The sequence below is a fragment of the Mustela putorius genome, unplaced genomic scaffold, assembly GCF_011764305.1.
Source record: "Mustela putorius furo isolate JIRA1106 unplaced genomic scaffold, ASM1176430v1.1 tig00003962_pilon_pilon_pilon, whole genome shotgun sequence".
Classification (NCBI taxonomy): domain Eukaryota; kingdom Metazoa; phylum Chordata; class Mammalia; order Carnivora; family Mustelidae; genus Mustela; species Mustela putorius.
The window spans coordinates 22168581-22187796 of record NW_025422106.1 but is presented as its reverse complement, the minus strand read 5'-3'; the positions used below and the strand labels follow the sequence as shown (position 1 = coordinate 22187796).

Sequence of the window (19216 nt, the reverse complement as noted above, 5' to 3'; positions counted from 1 at the left end):
CCCACAAGCAGGCAGAGTGGCAGGCAGAGGCAGAGAGAGAAGCGGGACTTGATCTCAGGACCCTGGTATTATGACCTGAGTCAGAGGCAGTGGCTTAACCGACTGAGCCACCTAGGCATCCCCCAAACTATCTTTCAAGTGTGAAGGCAAAATAAAGACATATGCAGGTCTGCAAGGATTCAATTATTACCCAGAAATATACTCCAAAAGAATTACTTGAGAATATACTTACGCAAGTACAAGTAGCATGAAGTAAACAATATCAAAGAAACCAATAAATTTTAAATGATTCTTGCATTAAAAAAAGAGATTCAAAACAAAAGTTATGAACTACTTTTTTAGAAAAAGTGAGGTCAGGGCGCCTGGGTGGCTCAGCAGGTTAAAGCCACTGCCTTCGGCTCAGGTCATGATCCCACGGTGCTGGGATCGAGCCCCACATCCCGCTCTCTGCTGAGAGGGGAGCCTGCTTCCCTTCCTTTCTCTCTGCCTGCGCCTCTGCCTAATTGTGACCTCTGTCTGTCAAATTAAATAAATAAAATCTTAAAAAAGAAAAAAATGAGGTCACTAAAAAAACAAAGCTTGTGACATGCAACGCAGAACTGTGGAAACATTTATAGCCATTAACAAGTTTCTTAGGAAAGAAAAAAGACTTCTCAGTCGAAGAATTTAAAAGAAAACAAATTAAGAATAAAGAAAGGTTACAAGGGGACCCGTGGCTGGCTCAGTCAGCAGAGAGTGTTAACTCTTGATCTCAGGGTTTTAAGTTCAAGCCCCATGCTGGGTGTAGAGGTCACTCAGAAATAAAATCTTTAAAAAAAAAAAAAAAGATTACAAGGTAATAACAAAGAAAAAAGTAATATAATAGAAAACTAAAAGAGTAGATGACCAGTAATCAAAAAGCTGATTCTTCAAAATGTAGTAAGTGATTTAGGCAAACTTTTGTCAGGCCTGACCAAGAAAAAGGAGAGAAAACAAACTCAGGAATAAAAATGAGACAGAATTACAAATTCAGAAGAGATTTTTAGAAAACATTTTAACTAATATAGAAATTCTCTACAAATATGATTTGAATCCTAGGGGAAAAAAACGAGTGATTATTTCAGAAAATATAAATGGCCAACATTAGCTGAAAAGTAGAAATCTGAATAGTTAAGGGCAAAATGCAATATATCACTTTGCAGTTTAAAGGAACATATTTTCTGTTAACTGAGGCAGAGATTCGTAAATAGTTTGGTCTCAGGACCTTTTAAAATATTTTTAAAAATTACTGAGGACCCAGAAGACTTTTGCTTCTATGGGTCATCCTATCAATATTTACCATATTAGATATTAAAACAAAATTTTATTAATTTTTAAAATTGTTTAAAAGATTTTATTTATTTGACAGGGAGAGACCACAAGTAGGCAGAGAGGCAGGTGGGGGGGGGCAGGCTCCCCACTGAGCAGAGAGCCCGATGCGGGGCTTGATCCCAGGACCCTGAGAGATCATGACCCGAGCTGAAGGCAGAGGCTTTAACCCACTGAGCCACCCAGGTGCCCACAAAATTTTATTATTAAGTCACTGAAAAACAACTATAAATTCATTCATGCTAACAACACTCTTATTAAAATAAATGTACTTTACAAATACATTTAGAGGAGTAGCATGTTTTATATTTTGGTGCATCTCTTTAACAGAAGATCGCTCAAATTTGCTGTGTTCAATTTGTTGCAATTCATCTGTAATGCAGCCTCTGGAAAACCCCACTGTACACTTGTGAGAAAGACAACAGTAAAAACAAATAAAGTCTTGTTATTATGAAAACAGTCTGACTTTGCAGACCTCATGAAAGGATCGTGGGGATCCCTAGGAAACTCAATATTACAACTTAAAAAGTGCTGGAGAGTGGTGATGATTGCACAATGTGAAAGTACCTAATGCCACACCTATAAAAGGTTAAATGAGAAATTTTATGTTATGTATATTTTGCCACAACAAAAAAATAGCAAACAAAACCCAGCTGCACATATAAAAGAATAAATACATCAAGACCAAGATGTTTATTCTAGTAAAGCATGGTTTCACTTTAGAAAAATCTATCAATGTAATTCACCATAGTAATAGATGTTGAGAAAATGTGGTAAAATTCAATCCAAATGCCTAATAAAAATTTTTAGCATTCTAGATTGGTCAACTTCTACTAATTTATCCTGTGTTAACAAACAACATCAAAATCTCATGGTTTATAGCATAAAGATTTATTTCTTGCTCATGCTATGTGTCCATTACAGATGGCTTGTAGGCCCATACTGTCTTCATTCCAGGTTGAAGGTAGTCTCTATCTGCAACAATCTGTTCATACAGCAGAGCGGAAAAGCAACAGCTAAATCACGAGATGGCTCTGAAAGCTTCTGCTCTAATATAGCTTATCAGTTTCACTCACATTCCACTGGTTATACAAGTCTCATGGATAAGCATAGTATCAAGGGCAAAGTGTATTCTCTCACACACAGGATTATCTGTTAGGAGAACTCCGTAGAGATGGACCCAGTAGGCAGGCAAGAATATTTAGAAATTATACACCTACAATAGAGGGCAACTTCTCCTATTTGAAAAAGGGTATTTACCATGAACCTAGAGCACACATAACTTTTGCAATATATCAGAAATAAACACTGAGAAAAATACAACAATAAATTTAAAAGATCCCAACCAAGCATATGAGCTATGAAGTCAATTAACTATGTGATCTTAGGAAGGTTAAACTCTCTACCCATTTACTTCCTCAACTGTAAAACGAAGATGACAACATCCTACTTCAATGATTCTACAACATATTTTTTCATATTTTAATGTCTCAGAGATTGGTGACGTCTTAAAAATAACAATTATCACCCAGGAGTCAATAATGATGTGCCAAATGAAAACCTTTCACTGACACTTTCTGATACCATCAAGAAAGCATCAATAACAAAGCATCTTAGGTTTAACAAAACATGGTAATATTTAGTGTTACTGTGATGATTACATGAACTAATTAATATACAACACTTAGGGCAATGGCTAACAGCAAGTACTCAATAAATACTATTTTTTCTCATTCTTTGTTCTACTTTATATCAAACCCCATTATAATGCTAAAGTAACTGAAATAAAACTGCACTGGAACAGGATTAGAGAAAGGAATCAATGGAATAGAACAGTCTAGAGAAACAGACCCACATATTTACGGGAATTTAAAATACAATAAATGAGCCATTTTACATCACTGGGAAAGGCACAGAGCGGCAGTTCTCAGTTCTATTACACTCAATACCCTTCTTTTATAGGGCCCTTTTATCTATATTGAAATGAAATACACAGAAAATAAACTTTCTACACACAATTTTTAAAAATTATATACACATTCATTCTTTTTCATGAAATTTTGGATACACACATATATACACCCATAAAGAGCTATAAAGAATAAAGGAAAGTAACTTATAATGGAATATAAATTTTTTATATATGTAAATGCATAAGCACATCAGAAGACAGGATCAAAGTGTCATTCTACCATGCAGACTCACTGTAATCACTATTAATGTTACATATACAAATGCTGACTACAGGGACGCCTGGGTGGCTCAGTTGGTTAAGCAGCTGCCTTCGGCTCGGGTCATGATCCCAGCGTCCTGGGATCGAGTCCCACATCAGGCTCCTTGCTCGGCAGGGAGCCTGCTTCTCCCTCTGCCTCTGCCTGCCATTCTGTCTGCCTGTGCTCGCTCTCTCCCACTCTCTCTCTGATAAATAAATAAAATCTTAAAAAAAAAACAAAAACAAAAACAAAAACAAAAACAAATGCTGACTACAGAACTAATGGCACAAATACCGCCAAGTGACACTGGTGACAGTGACTGGATTTTCTTAAACGGTTAACCCTTTGTAAAAGTTCTCCCCACCCTCCATCCCCAGTAAAATTCTAAACAAAATAAGATACAATCTTCCCTCCATCTACAAGGCTGTCAAATTAGAGGAAATTTTAGCATACATTTTGCCATGCAAAAATAATACTTTCTAAAAGTATTTAAATTTTTATTTTATTAAAATCTATTTAATAAAAATAAAATGTACAAAACATATTTTGTGTTTATGTGCAAAAAGAACTTCAGTCTAGCCTAATAAAATTTTAGTTTTTCATCTATATAAAGGTTCAGAGGGATCTTACCTATATGGATGGGGTCATGAGATACAGAGTATCTACATTCTCTGGCCCAAAAACTGGTGTCAGTAATACTCTCAAAAACTTCAATGAGCAAAAGTCACTCCAAAAACTTCCTAATGCCCCTCTGCAAGTAGTGACTCCTCCACTGAAAACCCTTGGAATAGAATCTTCAAAAAAAAATATTCTAGGGGTGCCTGGGTGGCTCAGTGGGTTAAAGCCTCTGCCTTTGGCTCTGGTCATGATCCCAGGGTCCTAGGATCCAGCCCTGCATGGGGTGGGGGTAGTGTCTCTGCTCAGCAGGGAGCCTGCTTCCTCCTCTCTCTCTGCCTGCCTCTCTGCATACTTGTGATCTCTGTCAAATAAATAAATAAAAACTCTAAAAAAAAAATTCTCGACAACTGGATACCAACTTTGTTGACAATTAATAGCCCCATCTACTCAATATATTCCTAAGTCACCGCAAGACAGAGCTGTGTAATTTCATATGGTAAAAACCATGTCTCAACATAACTTCTATTTGTGTTCCTTTCCCAACTAGTAAACAGGATAGAGTCTTTGAAGTCTGTCTTATCTCTGGCCAGTCTCCCAACTGACCCTTTTTCTGTTGCTTCTGAAATCCATTCTCTCTTCCTTTGAAAATCCCATTATAAACAACCTACCTCTCAGAGGGAGTACATTATAATGTTTAGAAGCATAGACTCTGGAATCAGACAGCTCTTCTAATTTCAAAATTCTTATTATTATCTAGGTACTCTGTGTGATACAGACCAATTTACCCTTTGACATCTTAGCTATATAAACTCTTCTTTTCCTTTAGCTTCTTCCCTTCCAGCTTAAACATGCATAAATCATCACTACCCTAAGAAAACAACAAAAAAGAAGATTCCACCAACTCCACTATTATTCCTTAAAGTTATCATCTCTATCTCTTCTCTCTCTTTCCTGTCAAATTTCTTCAAAATAAGACCATCAAATTAAATTGAATGAGTTACTGGGCCTGGTGCATAAACAATGAATCTTGGAACACTGAAAAAAATAAAATAAAATAAAAAAATCAATTGATCAATCAAATGAGTTAACAGTCAGATAATAAAACAATAAAAGGGATGGAAAGGGAGACTGCAGAGCTAAAAAAAGTTATTGAGAACTGAAACAATTATTAGAGATAATAAATAAACTAGAAACAGCAAAAACCAGGAAAGACATAACTCAACAAAGGTTTAAGATAATAACGGTTAATTCAGAGAAAAAAGACAAAAATTGAGTTTTCCCCAAATATCTGTTTAACTCTCTTATCCTACCTGGCTTTACTTTTTCTTGGTTCTTGTCACCTTATAAATTAACATGTAATTTACTTATCTGTTAGATTAACTATTACCTTCTTCCTCCCACAAGAATTTAAGCTCCATGCGGGCCATGGATATGTTTTGTTCACTGGCACAGAACAGGAATCACTAAGTATTTGTTGAGTGAAATAAAGAATAAATGCACAACGATATGAAAGATGATCCTCCAAAAGAGTCTACTAAATGGATCAGAAAAAGTATAGATATGGTGACAGCAAATTTCTGTGCAATGAAGAAAAAAATTAGATATTTAGATAAAAAGCAACAATTCATTCCAAGAAAAAAATTATTCAAAATAATTTGCACCAAAACACACTAAACTTAAAAGAATAAAAAGAAAATATCCACTAGTTGTCCAAGCCAATAAAAAGGTAAGTCTTAAAATACAGTATTGTACTTCTCCTCTCAATGACTAATATCTATAAGGTTTTGAAATAAATTGTTATTCTAGAAGTAGTACACCTACTCAAATAGATATTTAGGTAATAAAAGCAATAAGCAATTATTCCTTAAAATTAAGAACTTAAGAAACAATGTCCTTATGAGCACTTGCTAAAAAACTACTCGACAACAACAGTGGAAAGCACTGGTAAAGAGACTACTGAGTGCACCAAATCAGATTTAAAAACAAATCAAATATTATAGAAATAAAGGGATGGCAATGGCTTACCTTCAAAAAACTAAACAAAAAATAAATTTATGCTGATGGATGTTAAAAAGATTAAAATTTAATACTTATTTATAATAATTCTTAGTACCAAAACCTTACAGCTCACACACACATTTAATTATAAAACTTTATAAGCAACTCCCATTAAAGTCAGATGTATAACAAGAATGTTTCTATCATTGTTTTCTATTTAGCACTATACTGTAGTTTTCATAGAATGCAGTAACAGGGACACACATAATCACAGAAGAGTAAGACATATCAATGAAAAGAACTAAAAAGAGACAAACTCAAAAGAAATCATCAAGCTATGAGATCTATAAAGGAACTAGAATTAAATCAACCAAAAAACCAGAAGCTGTCACAGGTACTAGTAATCATAACTCACAAAAAATTCCCTTACACAACAGCAACAAGGGCTATAAAAGTACCTAGATAAATCAAAGATGTGTGTGACCTCAACTAAGAAATTTTCAGACTGTACTCAAGGACATATAAAATACCTGAACAAATAAAGACATATGCCATCTTCATAAATGAAGACTAAAATACCAGACTATCAATTCTCTTCTAAGCTGACCTATAAAACCAATGCAAGTCCAATCAAAATTCCTAATTTTTTCAATATGTACCTGAAAGTGATACTAAAATGCACTTGCATGACCTAAGGCATTTATTTATTTATTTATTTATTTGAGAGAGAGAAAGAGAAAGAGCATGAGCTGGGGGAAGGGGTAAAGGCAGGTCGATCCCAAGACTCTGAGATCATGACCTGAGCTGAAAATGTTCAATTGGCTGAGCAACCCAGGCGCCCCAACCTAAGGCAATTTTAAAGAACCAAATAGGACAGGGTAGTGGAAAAGAGAATGAAAAGAATAGTAAGACAATGGATGACTTTGTAGGTCAAAAATAAGAATTCTAGTCTCCATCCTAGGAGCAATGGGAAGTCAATAGTGTTTATAAAACCAGTAAGATGACTCTATCTGGAGTGTGCAAAAATGCACTGGAGACACTTAAAAGATAACCTGGGAAGTCACTCAAAATGGCAAAGCATGGACCAATAAAACTTCTTTTTCATACTGGCAAAAAATTGTCAGAATCAGTTTTTTTTTTAGAACTCTGGAAATTAACTAATGGCTTAAAGCTTTAAGTCTAGGGAGCATTTATTCAAGAACAGCTGAATCTCAGTAAGAACTCTGTGACATTTTTAACTTTCCAGATTTCCATCATCCCCTCCCTAGTGCCATGATAGCCTAAAAACAACAACCCACAATCATGGCAGAATCCAGCAATCTAGCAGCCACTAGAGAAGGCAGAATGGGGTTAGAGATCCTTCAAAACTCCTATCCCAGAGAATTACTGGATGTGTCTGGTGGTTCCCTTAAGACACACCACTCACAGGGCTGCCTTTATTTGACTTGACAGAGTGCCAAAGTAAAAGAGACTTTTCCCTGGGGGTGTCTGTCAAAAACAATCATAGACAACTGCTGCACATCAGGGCTGCCTGCGGCAGTGCATAACAGTTTTAAAGGGGAAAACAACAGGCTAATCAAAAAGCTTAAAAAGAAAAGTTGAGAAATAAGATATTCAAGAAGCTTTGAAAGCTTCCCATATCCATGGGATCATGAAGTCCACATGCATACAAGACATCTGTACCAGATCAGGAAAGACCTGAAACAGTCCTAAGCTCTCACAACTGACCCTAAGGCTCTGCAGAAGCAAAAAGTAAAGGCTAAGGCAAAGTTGTAAAATGCCTAGTGGTGTACTGTAGATATACCCAATATGCATACAGAGCCCCCTTGGCAGACTGGAGACTTATAAGTTACAAGTATTTAAAGAAATCTCTTTCAAATCATTAGCTAACCAATAAGCTAACCAAGCAACAACTCTAGTGGCCATACATAACAAAAAAATACATAGACTTCAAGAATTACTTCAGAAAAATCACTACATAAAAAACAAAAACAGCAAAAAAACCCTGGAAAGACGAAAGACTCTGGTTTCCAGAGATGCCACATTACAGTATTTTAAACTTCAGTTCCCAACCAAAAATTAAGAGCCATGCAAAGAAACAAGTATGACCTACACACAGAATGTGTTCAAAGAATTAAAGGAAACTACATCTAAAGAACTAAAATCTGAGAACAATGTCTCACCAAAGAGAGAATACCAATAAAGAGACAGAAATTATAAAACAAAAAACTCTGAAGTTGGAAAATAAAATAATGCTTATGAATTATATTTCAGATCAAAGACTTTTTAAAAATCACCCATGTGCCAACGTAAGTAAATTTGGCTAAAAATGCGTAGATTTAAACATAGTATTCATAAATTAATTTTACACAACTACAAGGACTCATGATTAACACCATCATTTCCTTCCTAAAAAAGATAAAAAATTCCTACTTCATCTCATCCATTATCTGGGTTCTCTCAACTACTTCTTTAATGTTCTCATGCTATTGGAAGATGAAATAAGAATAGAAAATTCTCAGGGCACCTGGCTGGCTCAGTCAGTAGAGCATGTGACTCTTGATCTAAGCCCATACTAGGGGTAGAGCTTACTTAAAAACTAAGTATGTACAGAATTTTCTTGTCATCTCCCCAATGTTAGCAGAATTCTATTATTTAGTACTGTCTTCTCTCCTCTTGCATTTTTTTTTTTACAAGATCCTATTTATTTGAGAGAGAGACAGAGATAGCTATAGAGAAGCAAGAGAGAGCACAAGTGGGAAGGAGAGGGAGAAGTAGGCTCCCTGCTCTGCAGGGAAGAAGAGGGGGCTTGATCACAGGACCCTGGGATCATGACTTAAGCCAAAGGCAGATGCTTAACCAACTGAGCCACCCAGGTACTCCGTCTTCTTCCATTTTCTTATGCTTCTGTTTCATTCGTGTATAGCAAGTCTAGGGATGCATTTTTAGCAAAATTGTACAACTACTTTAAATCCCTCATTGCCTATACTGCTGCTAAATATATTCACTATCATGAATTTATCAGGAATTCATCTTAATAGTATGAGAAAAGTGTAAAAAAAATTCTTAGTGATCATTAAAATAATATAAATTTTCTGCCAGTTCTATACATAATATATGCTGTTATATTTATATGAAACTGTCCTTTTAGCTGTATCAGACTATATCTAGAAAAACAGAAAATTGTATGATTATAACTGATGAAAAACCACAACTGAAACTTTACTGGTTCAGGTGTACTACTATGTTGAGATGGATTAATATTTTAACTTTTCCTTACCATTAGCAAACCAAACCGGCTTTCAACTAAAATAGGATTAGTTTCTTCATTAGGAAAAACAGACCTATGAAGACTACTTCACTAGAAAATGCTTTTAAAAGACTGGAATTAAAGTGGAGAAAGATTAAAAAACAGTGAAAACACTGAAAGTATATCATGTAACCCAGCTACTAATGTTTCTAACTTCAAGAATATACAATTATGGTTACCCTTTTTTTAAAGCACTCATTTCCTTCTATTCTTCAAAATTACAATAATATATATAATTTTTTAAAAAAGCCACATGGGGTGCCTAGGTGGTTCAGTCGTTGGGCGTCTGCCTTTGGCTCACTCAGGTCATGATCCTGGAGTCCCAGGATCAAGCCCCACATTGTGCTTCCTGCTCTGCGGGAAACCTGCTCCTCCCTCTCCCATTCCCCCTGCTTGTGTTCCCTGATCTTCCTCTGTCAAATAAATTTAAAAATCCTTTAAAAATAAGTAAGTAAGTAAATAAATAAATACCACACACTATCATCCAAAAAAATAACGGGTTTCATTTTTTTTCTTTTTAAAAAAATTTTATTATTTATTTGAGAGAGAGACAGAGCATGAGCAGGGGGGGAGAGAAGAGGGTGAAGCAGACTCCCTGCTGAGCAGGGAGCCCAATGATGCACGGCTTGATCCCAAGCACCAACTAAGCCACCCAGGTGCCCCTCATTTATTTTTCTGTTTATACATACACATATAGCTTTCTACGACCCTACATGTTCAGTTTTGTATTCTGCTTATTTCACCTTACTTCATGCTTTTAAGTAGTTCCAGTACTGTCATTATGTCTTCTATCGGATAAAATGCGTTATTTCCTTTTATATTTTACCATGATTTAAAATCTAAGTATCTTAAGGAAAATGCTTATCAAATTCACCATTAATTTTTCTTAAAAAATATTTTTTCAATTATAAAACTATTGTGGAAAATTTGGAAATTACATAAAAATATAAAAAATCACCACTCATCGGTACACTACACAAAGACAACTAACATTAATATCCTGAAATGCTTACAAAACCAAAAGGCAACTAACAGAATGGGAGAAGATATTTGCAAATAACATATCAGATAAAGGGCTAGTATCCAAAATCTATAAAGAACTTGTCACACTCAACACCCAAAGAACAAATAATCCAATCAAGAAATGGGCAGAAGACATGAACAGACATTTTCTCCCAAGAAGACATACAAATGGCCAACAGACACATGAAAAAGTGCTCAACATCACTTGGCATCAAGGGAAATATAAATCAAAACACAGTGAGATACCACCTCAAACCAGTCAGAATGGCTAAAATTAACAAGTCAGGAAACAAAAGATGTTGGTGAGGATGTGGAGAAAGGGGAACCCTCCTACCCTTTTGGTGGGAATGCAAGCTGCTGCAGTCACTCTGGAAAACAGTATGGAGGTTCCTCAAGAAGTTGAAAATAGAGCTACCCTATGACCCAGCAATTGCACTACTGGGTCTTTACCCTAAAGATACAAATGTAGTGATACAAAGGGGTACACGCACCCCAATGTTTATAACAGTAATGTCCACAATACCTAAACTATGGACATCTAGAGTCTAGATGTCCAGCAACAGATGAATGGATAAAGAAGATGTGGTAGGGGCGCCTGGGTGGCTCAGTGGGTTAAGCCTCTGCCTTTGGCTCAGGTCATGATCTCAGGCTCCTGGGACTGAGCCCCACATCAGGCTCTCTGCTCAGTAGGAAGCCTGCTTCCCTTCCTTTCTGCCTACTTGTGATCTGTCAAATAAATAAAATCTTTACCAAAAAAAAAAAATAAAAAAAAATAAGAGATGTGGTATACACACATACACAGACATATACACATACAATGGATTATTATGCAGCCATCAAAAAGGGAACTCTTGCCATTTGCAAAGACATGGATAGAACTAGAGTGTATTATACTAACCCAAATAAGTCAATCAGAGAAAGATAATTACCATATGATCTCACTGATACGTGGAATTTGGGAAACAAGGCAGAAGATCATGGGGGAAGAGAGGAAAAAATGAAAAGGGATAAAACCAGAGGGAAACAAACTGAGGGTTGCTGGAGTGGAGGAGGGTCGGAGGGATGTGGTGGCTGGGTGATGGACACTGGAGAGGGTATGTGCTATGGTAAGTGCTTTGAATTGTGTAAGATTGCTGAATCATAGACCTGTACGCCTGAAACAAATAATACATTATATGTTAATAAAAAATTTAATAAAATTTAAGAAAAAATTCTGAAATGCTTTACTTTCTTTTTTCCTTTGATTTTATCTATATATATAGCACCAAACTTAATCATACTTTTCCTATGGAAGGGTAGACCAGTTCTAAGTTTTTGCTATCATAAACAAAGATTTTTGAATACCCATAAATCATAACACAAATTTCTGATAATTTCTTCAAGAGAGAATTTTAGAAGGGAAAATACAGGCAGTTTGTCTTTGATACAAAATGCAAGCTTTTAAATGTTTCTAACTTCAAGAATATACAATTATGGATATCTTTTTTAAACATTCACTTCCTTCTATTCTTCAAAATTACAATAATAATATGTATAATTTTTTTCAAAAGTAAAATAACCACATGCTGTCATCCAAAAAATAACAGGTTTCATTTATTCTTTTTTTTTTTTTAAAGGGTTAACTTGACTTTTAAAGTTGACACTAATTTGTAAAACTGCTTTCCAAAAAGGGGCATCAATTTATACTAACACAAGTGTGAGCACCCACTTCACCAAAACCTTGCCATTACCATTTTTTAATAGATTTTTATTTATTTAACAGAGAGATACAGAGAGAGCACAAGTAGAGCAGCAGGCAGAAGGAGAGGGAGAAGCAGGCTTTCCTGCTTATTGGCAGGATATATGCTCCCTGCATACTGGTCAGGGAGCCCAATACGCGGCTCGATCCCAGGACCCTGGGATCATGACCTGAGCCAAAGGCAGACGCTTAACGGACTGAGCCACCCAGGCACCCCACCCATTACAGTTTTCTTTCTTTCTTTCTTTTTTTAAGGTTCTACTTATTTATTTGACAGAGAGAGAGAGAGAGAACAAGTAGGCAGAGAGAGGGGGGGAAGCAGGCTCCCCACGGAGCAGACAGCCCAATGCTGAATGGATCCCTGGACCCTGAGATCATGACCTGAGCCAAAGGGATGACTGAGCCACCCAGGCACCCCATTACATTTTCTAAAAGTATTTGCTAATACAGAAAAAAACAGCAGCTTACTGTTGTCCCAATTTACATTTCTTACTTATACTATGATGAAATATCTTTAGTGTGTATCAGATATTTCTCTTTCTTCTGTATATGTCTATAAATGTGTTTTCCTCATTTTTCTGAAGTATTAGTGCTTTTTATAAATGCTTTACATCTTATGAAAATGAATGCTTAACCTATGAAAGGACTATACCATGGCTTCTGAGAGACTCAAGTACAAGTTATTGTTATCATTCACTACTTTTTGACATTTTTGATACATTTATGAAAAACTAAGTTAATAAACATTTGCTATCTAGCTTAACTTAATACCTCTTTTAACTTAATACTTCTGTGAAGAGATCAAAAAGTTCTGTATCTTCATCCAACCTGAAAATTGTTGCTTTTGGATAAAGACACAAACTGCAACAACTTTCAGGTTGTACTGATCATACTTCTTCATGGCATTATGAATTACTGTGCAAAACAGGATCCTACAAGAACACTGTCTAGAAATAATTATTTCAATTGCCAAGATTAAAAGGAAAAGTCACTGTGCTCTGCAAAATGAGCAAGTATTTAGTAGTAAGAAAAAACTAAAAGGAAGTTTCTTGTTTAACCTGTCAGGCAACACCTATTTTAGTCACTGACCATCCTGTAACATTTGCGAAATACTACTGGTTATCACAAGTGCTTCTGAGAACTGTGTAGACCAAGGGTCAGCAAGTTATAGCCAAATCCAGCCACCTCTCCTTTTGTAAATGAAGTTTTATTAGAATATGTTAATTATTCATGATCATTCATTTACATATTGTCTAATGGCTGCTTTCACACAAGAGCAAAGTTCAATTGTTGGCCTGGCAAAGCCCAAACACCTACTGCCTGGCTCTTTACAATACAGACAACTAAAATATCCAAGTAAATAATTTTACTTGTAGTACTTGTATCAGCATAGATATCCAGATCCTAACTTATGGAGCTCATACACTAGTAGAGTGACAAGACTTGTATGCAAAGAACTTACATCACAAGGTATAAAAAGCTAAATGCTAAGAAAAGGAGAGAAAGAGAAAATGGGTAAGATTGCTTCCACTGGTGGGGCACCTGGGTGGCTCAAGTCATTAAGCGTCTGCCTTCAGCTCAGGCCATGATCCCAGGGTTCTGGGATCGAGCCCCGCATTGGGGTGCCTACTCAGCGAGGCGCCTGCTTCTCCCTCTCTCACTCCCCCTGCTTGTGTTCCCTCTCTCTCTCTGTCAAATAAGTAAATAAAATCATTAAAAAAAAAAAAAAAAAAAGATTGCTTCCACTGGGGAAAATGAAGGAAGCACTTTTGCAATGGGTTTTAAAGGACAGAAAGACTTCTAGTGTGATGAAAAGCAGAGTTGCAAAAAAACTACACTCTGCACAGAGAAGCACAGTTAGGGAACAAATGCTAATAAGCATTTTGAAGCCAAAGCTAGTGAAGGATTTCAATGTGAGGACTAGCAGTTTAGATTTTAAATATAATTAGGCTCAAAAGCAAGATAGTTACAAGTGAATGGAACTGTGCTTTAAAAGGATCAATCTGTCCATACTATTTCAAATTAATTTAAGGAGACAGGTGATAAGGAAACTAGTTACAAAGCTATTAAAATAATCTAAGTGAGGAAGATGGTGGCCATGACACTGGAAGAGGATACACTTGAAAAAAATGGAATAAACACATTACTATCACAGCAGAACCACTCAAACACTTATGATCAGACAATACCATCTGGAAACAATATTAATCTCTTACTCATACACAGTAAAAACTCCCATCTCCTCTGCCTCTGAACAAACTAATTATTCCTAATTAGTTCTGATAATTTTCAAAAGAGGAACCACTTAAATACCACTTTCCCACGTTTAAACTAACTCTGAATATAAGCACATATTAAAATTGAAGTCATTTGCTAGGGCCCCATCTGCTGGACCTCTGGAAGGAAAGTCTGATCTTAAATTTGGATTCTTAAATGCTTCTGAATTGCTGTAAATAACAAGGGATTTGCTTTGCAGCAGCTCTTCTCCAGGTATATAATGCCCTCTTTTGGAAGAAAACCATAAAATATCTTTCTCTATATTTTCCAAAGCACTTTAACTTTATTGTTGTTTAAATTGTTAAATTTTAGATAAGAATTCTGGTATTCAGATATCAAATATTTAAATATACTTAACTAAGAAATTTACTTCTCAATGCTGGAATTCATCAGACTCATCTGTTTATTGATAAGATGTTATGAGGGGGAGCCTGGGTGGCTCAGTGGGTTAAAGCCTCAGCTTTCAGCTCAGGTCATGATTCCAGGGTCCTGGGTTCAAGCACCGTATCGGGCTCTCTGCTCGAGAGGGCCTGCTTCCCCTCCTCTCTCTCTGCCTGCTTCTCTGCCTACTTGTGATCTCTGTCAAATAAATAAACAAAATCTTTAAAAAAAAAAAAAAGATGTTAAAATGAAAAACTTTTATATTTGTTCACTAAGAACAAAGCTGCAACTTTCTTGTCAGTTGGCTTCTGGCTGAGCTCTACCAATGGAAAACAAAGATGATATACTGGAAGGTGGGAGAAAAACCAAGTATTCCTCTCTGCCTTTTTCTCTACCTAAGACATTAATCTCCATAGTGGCTTCAGCTCCTTCTGGAAGACTCTAGTTCCCAGGTAACCCTAGCCCTTGGCTTCCAGGACCTATATCCTACCTGTATCCTTCCCTTTATCATTACTTGCTCTTACTGCTGCTGATCTCTGGGATGCTTCACCATCCTCTTTTTGGTTTCTTAAGTCTTTTATTACTTATGTACCCAATTATCTGCAAGAAATCCCCCTAGGAAAAAGAAGGGAAGAAAGAAGGGAAGGAGGGATAGACGGAGAAAAGAAGAGCAAACTGGCCTAGCCCTAGCTTTTCTGGTTCTAGTATACCCACTGCCCACCAGCCTCATTTCGCAATGCAAAAGGAAGAGCAACAATGTGCGTAAAAACTTTCTAGACCGCTTGTGTACACCCATCCTTCTCAAATATTTTGCTTTGTATTACATGATATGCCAGGATATGAAACTACAGAATAGGCATGTCCATGACTGATGACTTAAAAAAACAAAAACATTGTTTTTTTTAAACAATGACAAGGGTACAGTCAATTCAATGGAGAACAGTCTTCCACAAATGATGCTGGGACAACTGGATACCTTATGCAAATAATAAAGTAGAACCCCTACCTCACACCCTATACAAAAATTAACTCAAAATGGATCACAGACCTAAATTTAAGAAGTAGAACTACAATACAGGCATAAATCTTTGTGACACAGGATTAAAGAGTGATTTCTTAGGTAAGACACCAAAGCGTAGAAACCTATTAAAAAAACTAAATTGGACTTTCTCAAAACTGAACTTTTGTGCTTTAAAGGATACTACCAAGAAAGTGGAAAGACAACCCACAGAACAGGACAAAATATTAATAAACTGTATCTAATAAGGGACTTATATCTAGAATATATAAAGAAATTTTACAACTCGTAAAAGCACAAATACTCCAATTTTAAAATAGGTAAATGATATGAACAGACATTTCTCCAAACATGATAAATAAATGGCCAGTATCACTGGCCATCGGGGAAATGCAAATCAAAATCATAATGTGATCGTTGTTTAGGGCATAATGTAGGGAAGTAGACTGCATCTGGAGCCAGTTTCTTCAACAGAAGGAAAGCAATAAACAAAGAAGTATCAAATACATTCAATTACCTACCTATGCCTTATAAAATAATAAAAACTGAAAGAGAAGCTATCTTTCTACCAGAACAAAGGAAGAACAAGATTAACGGACTGAAAAGTCTTTAGAAATACAGAAAATGACTCAAGTATTAGATAAGCATATACATGGGGTTGTTTCTGTATAAGCTGTGGATTTCACAGGAAAACACTGTTCTGGCTGCTACAATAAAAAATACTCAGATATTATTGTGGTACTACCAGTGGTACTTTCAAGAACTACCATAATTATACCTGAGCAATTACATTTAGCAGACAATTAATAACCACAAAAGTAGTCTTAGAAGAAACTACTTCGCAAATAAAAATTTCTAGGCAATTGGTGACATCTTAATAGCTCATTTCCAGGGATCTTTACACTAACAATTTGTCACATCAGTATTAGCTGTCTAAAACAATTTTGTATGACTGCTTAGAAATAACTGAAATTCACCACTTTAAAAAAATCTTAGATTATCCATGTACCACTCATGAAGAAAAAAAAAATCAGTGAGAAGTCTTTCTTTAAATATTCCCTTTGAGAATTCTGTAAATTATTTGATTATTCTGTAAATACCTAAGGCAAGAAAAAAGACATCAAATTCACAAGTTCAATTTAAAAAATTATATTTCTAACAATGCAATAGAAAAACATATGTTCCCTTACCTCCTCATCATCATCAGAATCATTTCCAAACACTGATGGTTTTTGCAAAACAGGGTGCAACTGCTGTGCTTTCTTTGGCAAAATAAGCCCATACCTGCATTTTTTTTTTTGAAATAGAAATTACACCATTATACTTAAATGTTAAAAAATAATACATCCACTACCTCTTCCAGATGAAGCTACCAAGTCAAAACATGTCAAATAGCTTATGAACACATAAGATTTTGTCTGCTTTTCTCAAAATTCTAATGTCCATTAAGATTTTCTAAGTATTGCTTTTAAGCAATTATTTGCAGGTAAAGACCAAATTCAAATACCATATTAATCAAAGAGAATTAATTGATGACTTCAGAAATGTTTTAGACGGTGAAGTAACAGTAATGTTTCAGAAAGAACACGTTAGTGGAAAGCTCAGTTTATGCCCACTAAAAATTAGAAAACACTCTAAATTATCCACGTTATCAAACAAAGTATCTAGTCTTGTTTTGTTTTTCCCTACTGGATACTTACATAGTTTTAAATAAGTTATTGGATAATGTCACCCACGAGAAATTTTTAAAAGATTAACTGAGAAACCCAAGTAGCCATGGACAGATGCCCATTACACTCTATCGAACTCATGAGCATCTCAGAGAACCATGCCATCAGATCCAACCCATTTAGCTTCTCACGTTTTGGCTTTAAAATGCCGAGATCACGGGAAGTAAGGATTATACATCAAAGGTAAAACTTCCAAGAACACACAATATTTGTCTCTCTTGCGGCAATGTATACCCCAATTCCCTATATGCCTACCCTTTTCTGAGGCTTCTCTGCACAACATTCCTAAAACAAGAAGGGAGGGCGGGAATCAGGACTTGAGCAGCCAAGGAGAACAAGGCCCTCTAAGGAAGCCAGGAATGGTCTCTCTTCTCATTGCCCATGAAAGCATCCAACCAGGGAGAAACTCAAGCGCGGGGTAGGAAGCAAGACTGAGGGGCCTCAGACCGAGCTTTTGGAAAATAGAAAAGTCTCGCTCTCTGCCCCTCAGCCTAACTTCCTTTATTTCCTCACAAGTTTCTCCCTCAAACTTCGGGCTTCCATCCTGGAAAATGTGTGGGGGAGGGGAATATGTTCCTCAGGATCTCTCGCTTCTCCCCGTCTCTATCACTGACGGCACAAGCCCCTTCACTTCCAGCGCACTTTTTCTCCTCGGCCAGACAAAATCGCCGTGATTTTCCATTCCCAGCCTGACCCTAACTCCCGGATCACTCACTGCCTGCCCGGAATCGCCATCTTGCTCCCGTCTCCGCTGAACGTGGCCGACGCCGACGTCACGGAGACGCAGACGCCGACGTCGTCACGTAAACTCTCGCGCGGATTTGGGAGGTCTGGACTACTTGGAGCGGCTGAAAGTTCGGCTTTCGAGTTGCTTCCGCACCGTAGGGGACCCAGTCCTACGGTCTTCGTCTTTGTTTGGAAACCAACTGGCTGTCTCAAATTAATGCGAGGAAAGGAATGACAATTCTAGGCTAGTAGCTCCCGAACTGTGGAGCGTCACCCGGGAATTCGTTAAAAATGTGAATTCTCTGGCCCTTTCCCAGACCTACTGCATCAGATGCATCCCCATCCGGGATGGGGCCCAGCAATCTGAATTTTAACGAACCCTCCAGGGAACTGTGATAATCAAGTTTGAAAAAAACACTGCCCTAAGGCTATCGATTTTTTTTCCCCCCGCCGAGGTATTTAGTGTGAGTATACCTGGCTCAGGGTAACTTGGCAGAAGATAAAAACCTATACGTGAATACTGGGCATATGCTCATTGGACGAAATGATTGGTGGTAATGCTGGATATAGAAATCAAAACCATATAGGATCTATGTACATTTTTAAATCCAGTCACACTCCGTCTGTTCATTCACTAGCACTTGGCCCATTCCAAACTAGTCTTACAGCAGCCAAAGGTATCTTTTCAATTACTGACAGAAGGATGTTAAAAACTCTAACTATAATTGTAGATCTATTTCTCCTTTTAATTCTCTTGTGTTTTGAAGTTCTGTTATTAGGTATATAAACATTTAGGATTGTTAGGTCTTCTTGCATTGATCTCTATATCGTTAAGAA

At 36.5% G+C, this 19216-nt stretch overlaps 1 protein-coding gene across 3 annotated transcripts in view; it reads right to left on the bottom strand.

Annotated features, from left to right (window-relative positions):
* The window catches only part of NSRP1 (nuclear speckle splicing regulatory protein 1), a 59326-nt gene extending 40877 nt beyond the window's left edge, over positions 1 to 18449 (bottom strand). The window contains exons 1-3 of one of the 3 annotated variants that reach the window (XM_045070010.1): positions 18369 to 18410; positions 17909 to 17938; positions 17114 to 17207 (exon numbers count right to left, since the gene is read on the bottom strand). In XM_045070010.1, coding sequence (XP_044925945.1) covers positions 17114 to 17207; positions 17909 to 17938; positions 18369 to 18388 — 144 coding nt within the window. In that variant the 5' untranslated portion in view covers positions 18389 to 18410. Of the gene's footprint in view, positions 1 to 17113; positions 17208 to 17908; positions 17939 to 18368 lie in introns of all 3 variants that reach the window. The other 2 variants (XM_045070011.1, XM_045070012.1) reach the window with 2 other exon arrangements.
* Between the last annotated feature and the right edge of the window lie 767 nt (positions 18450 to 19216).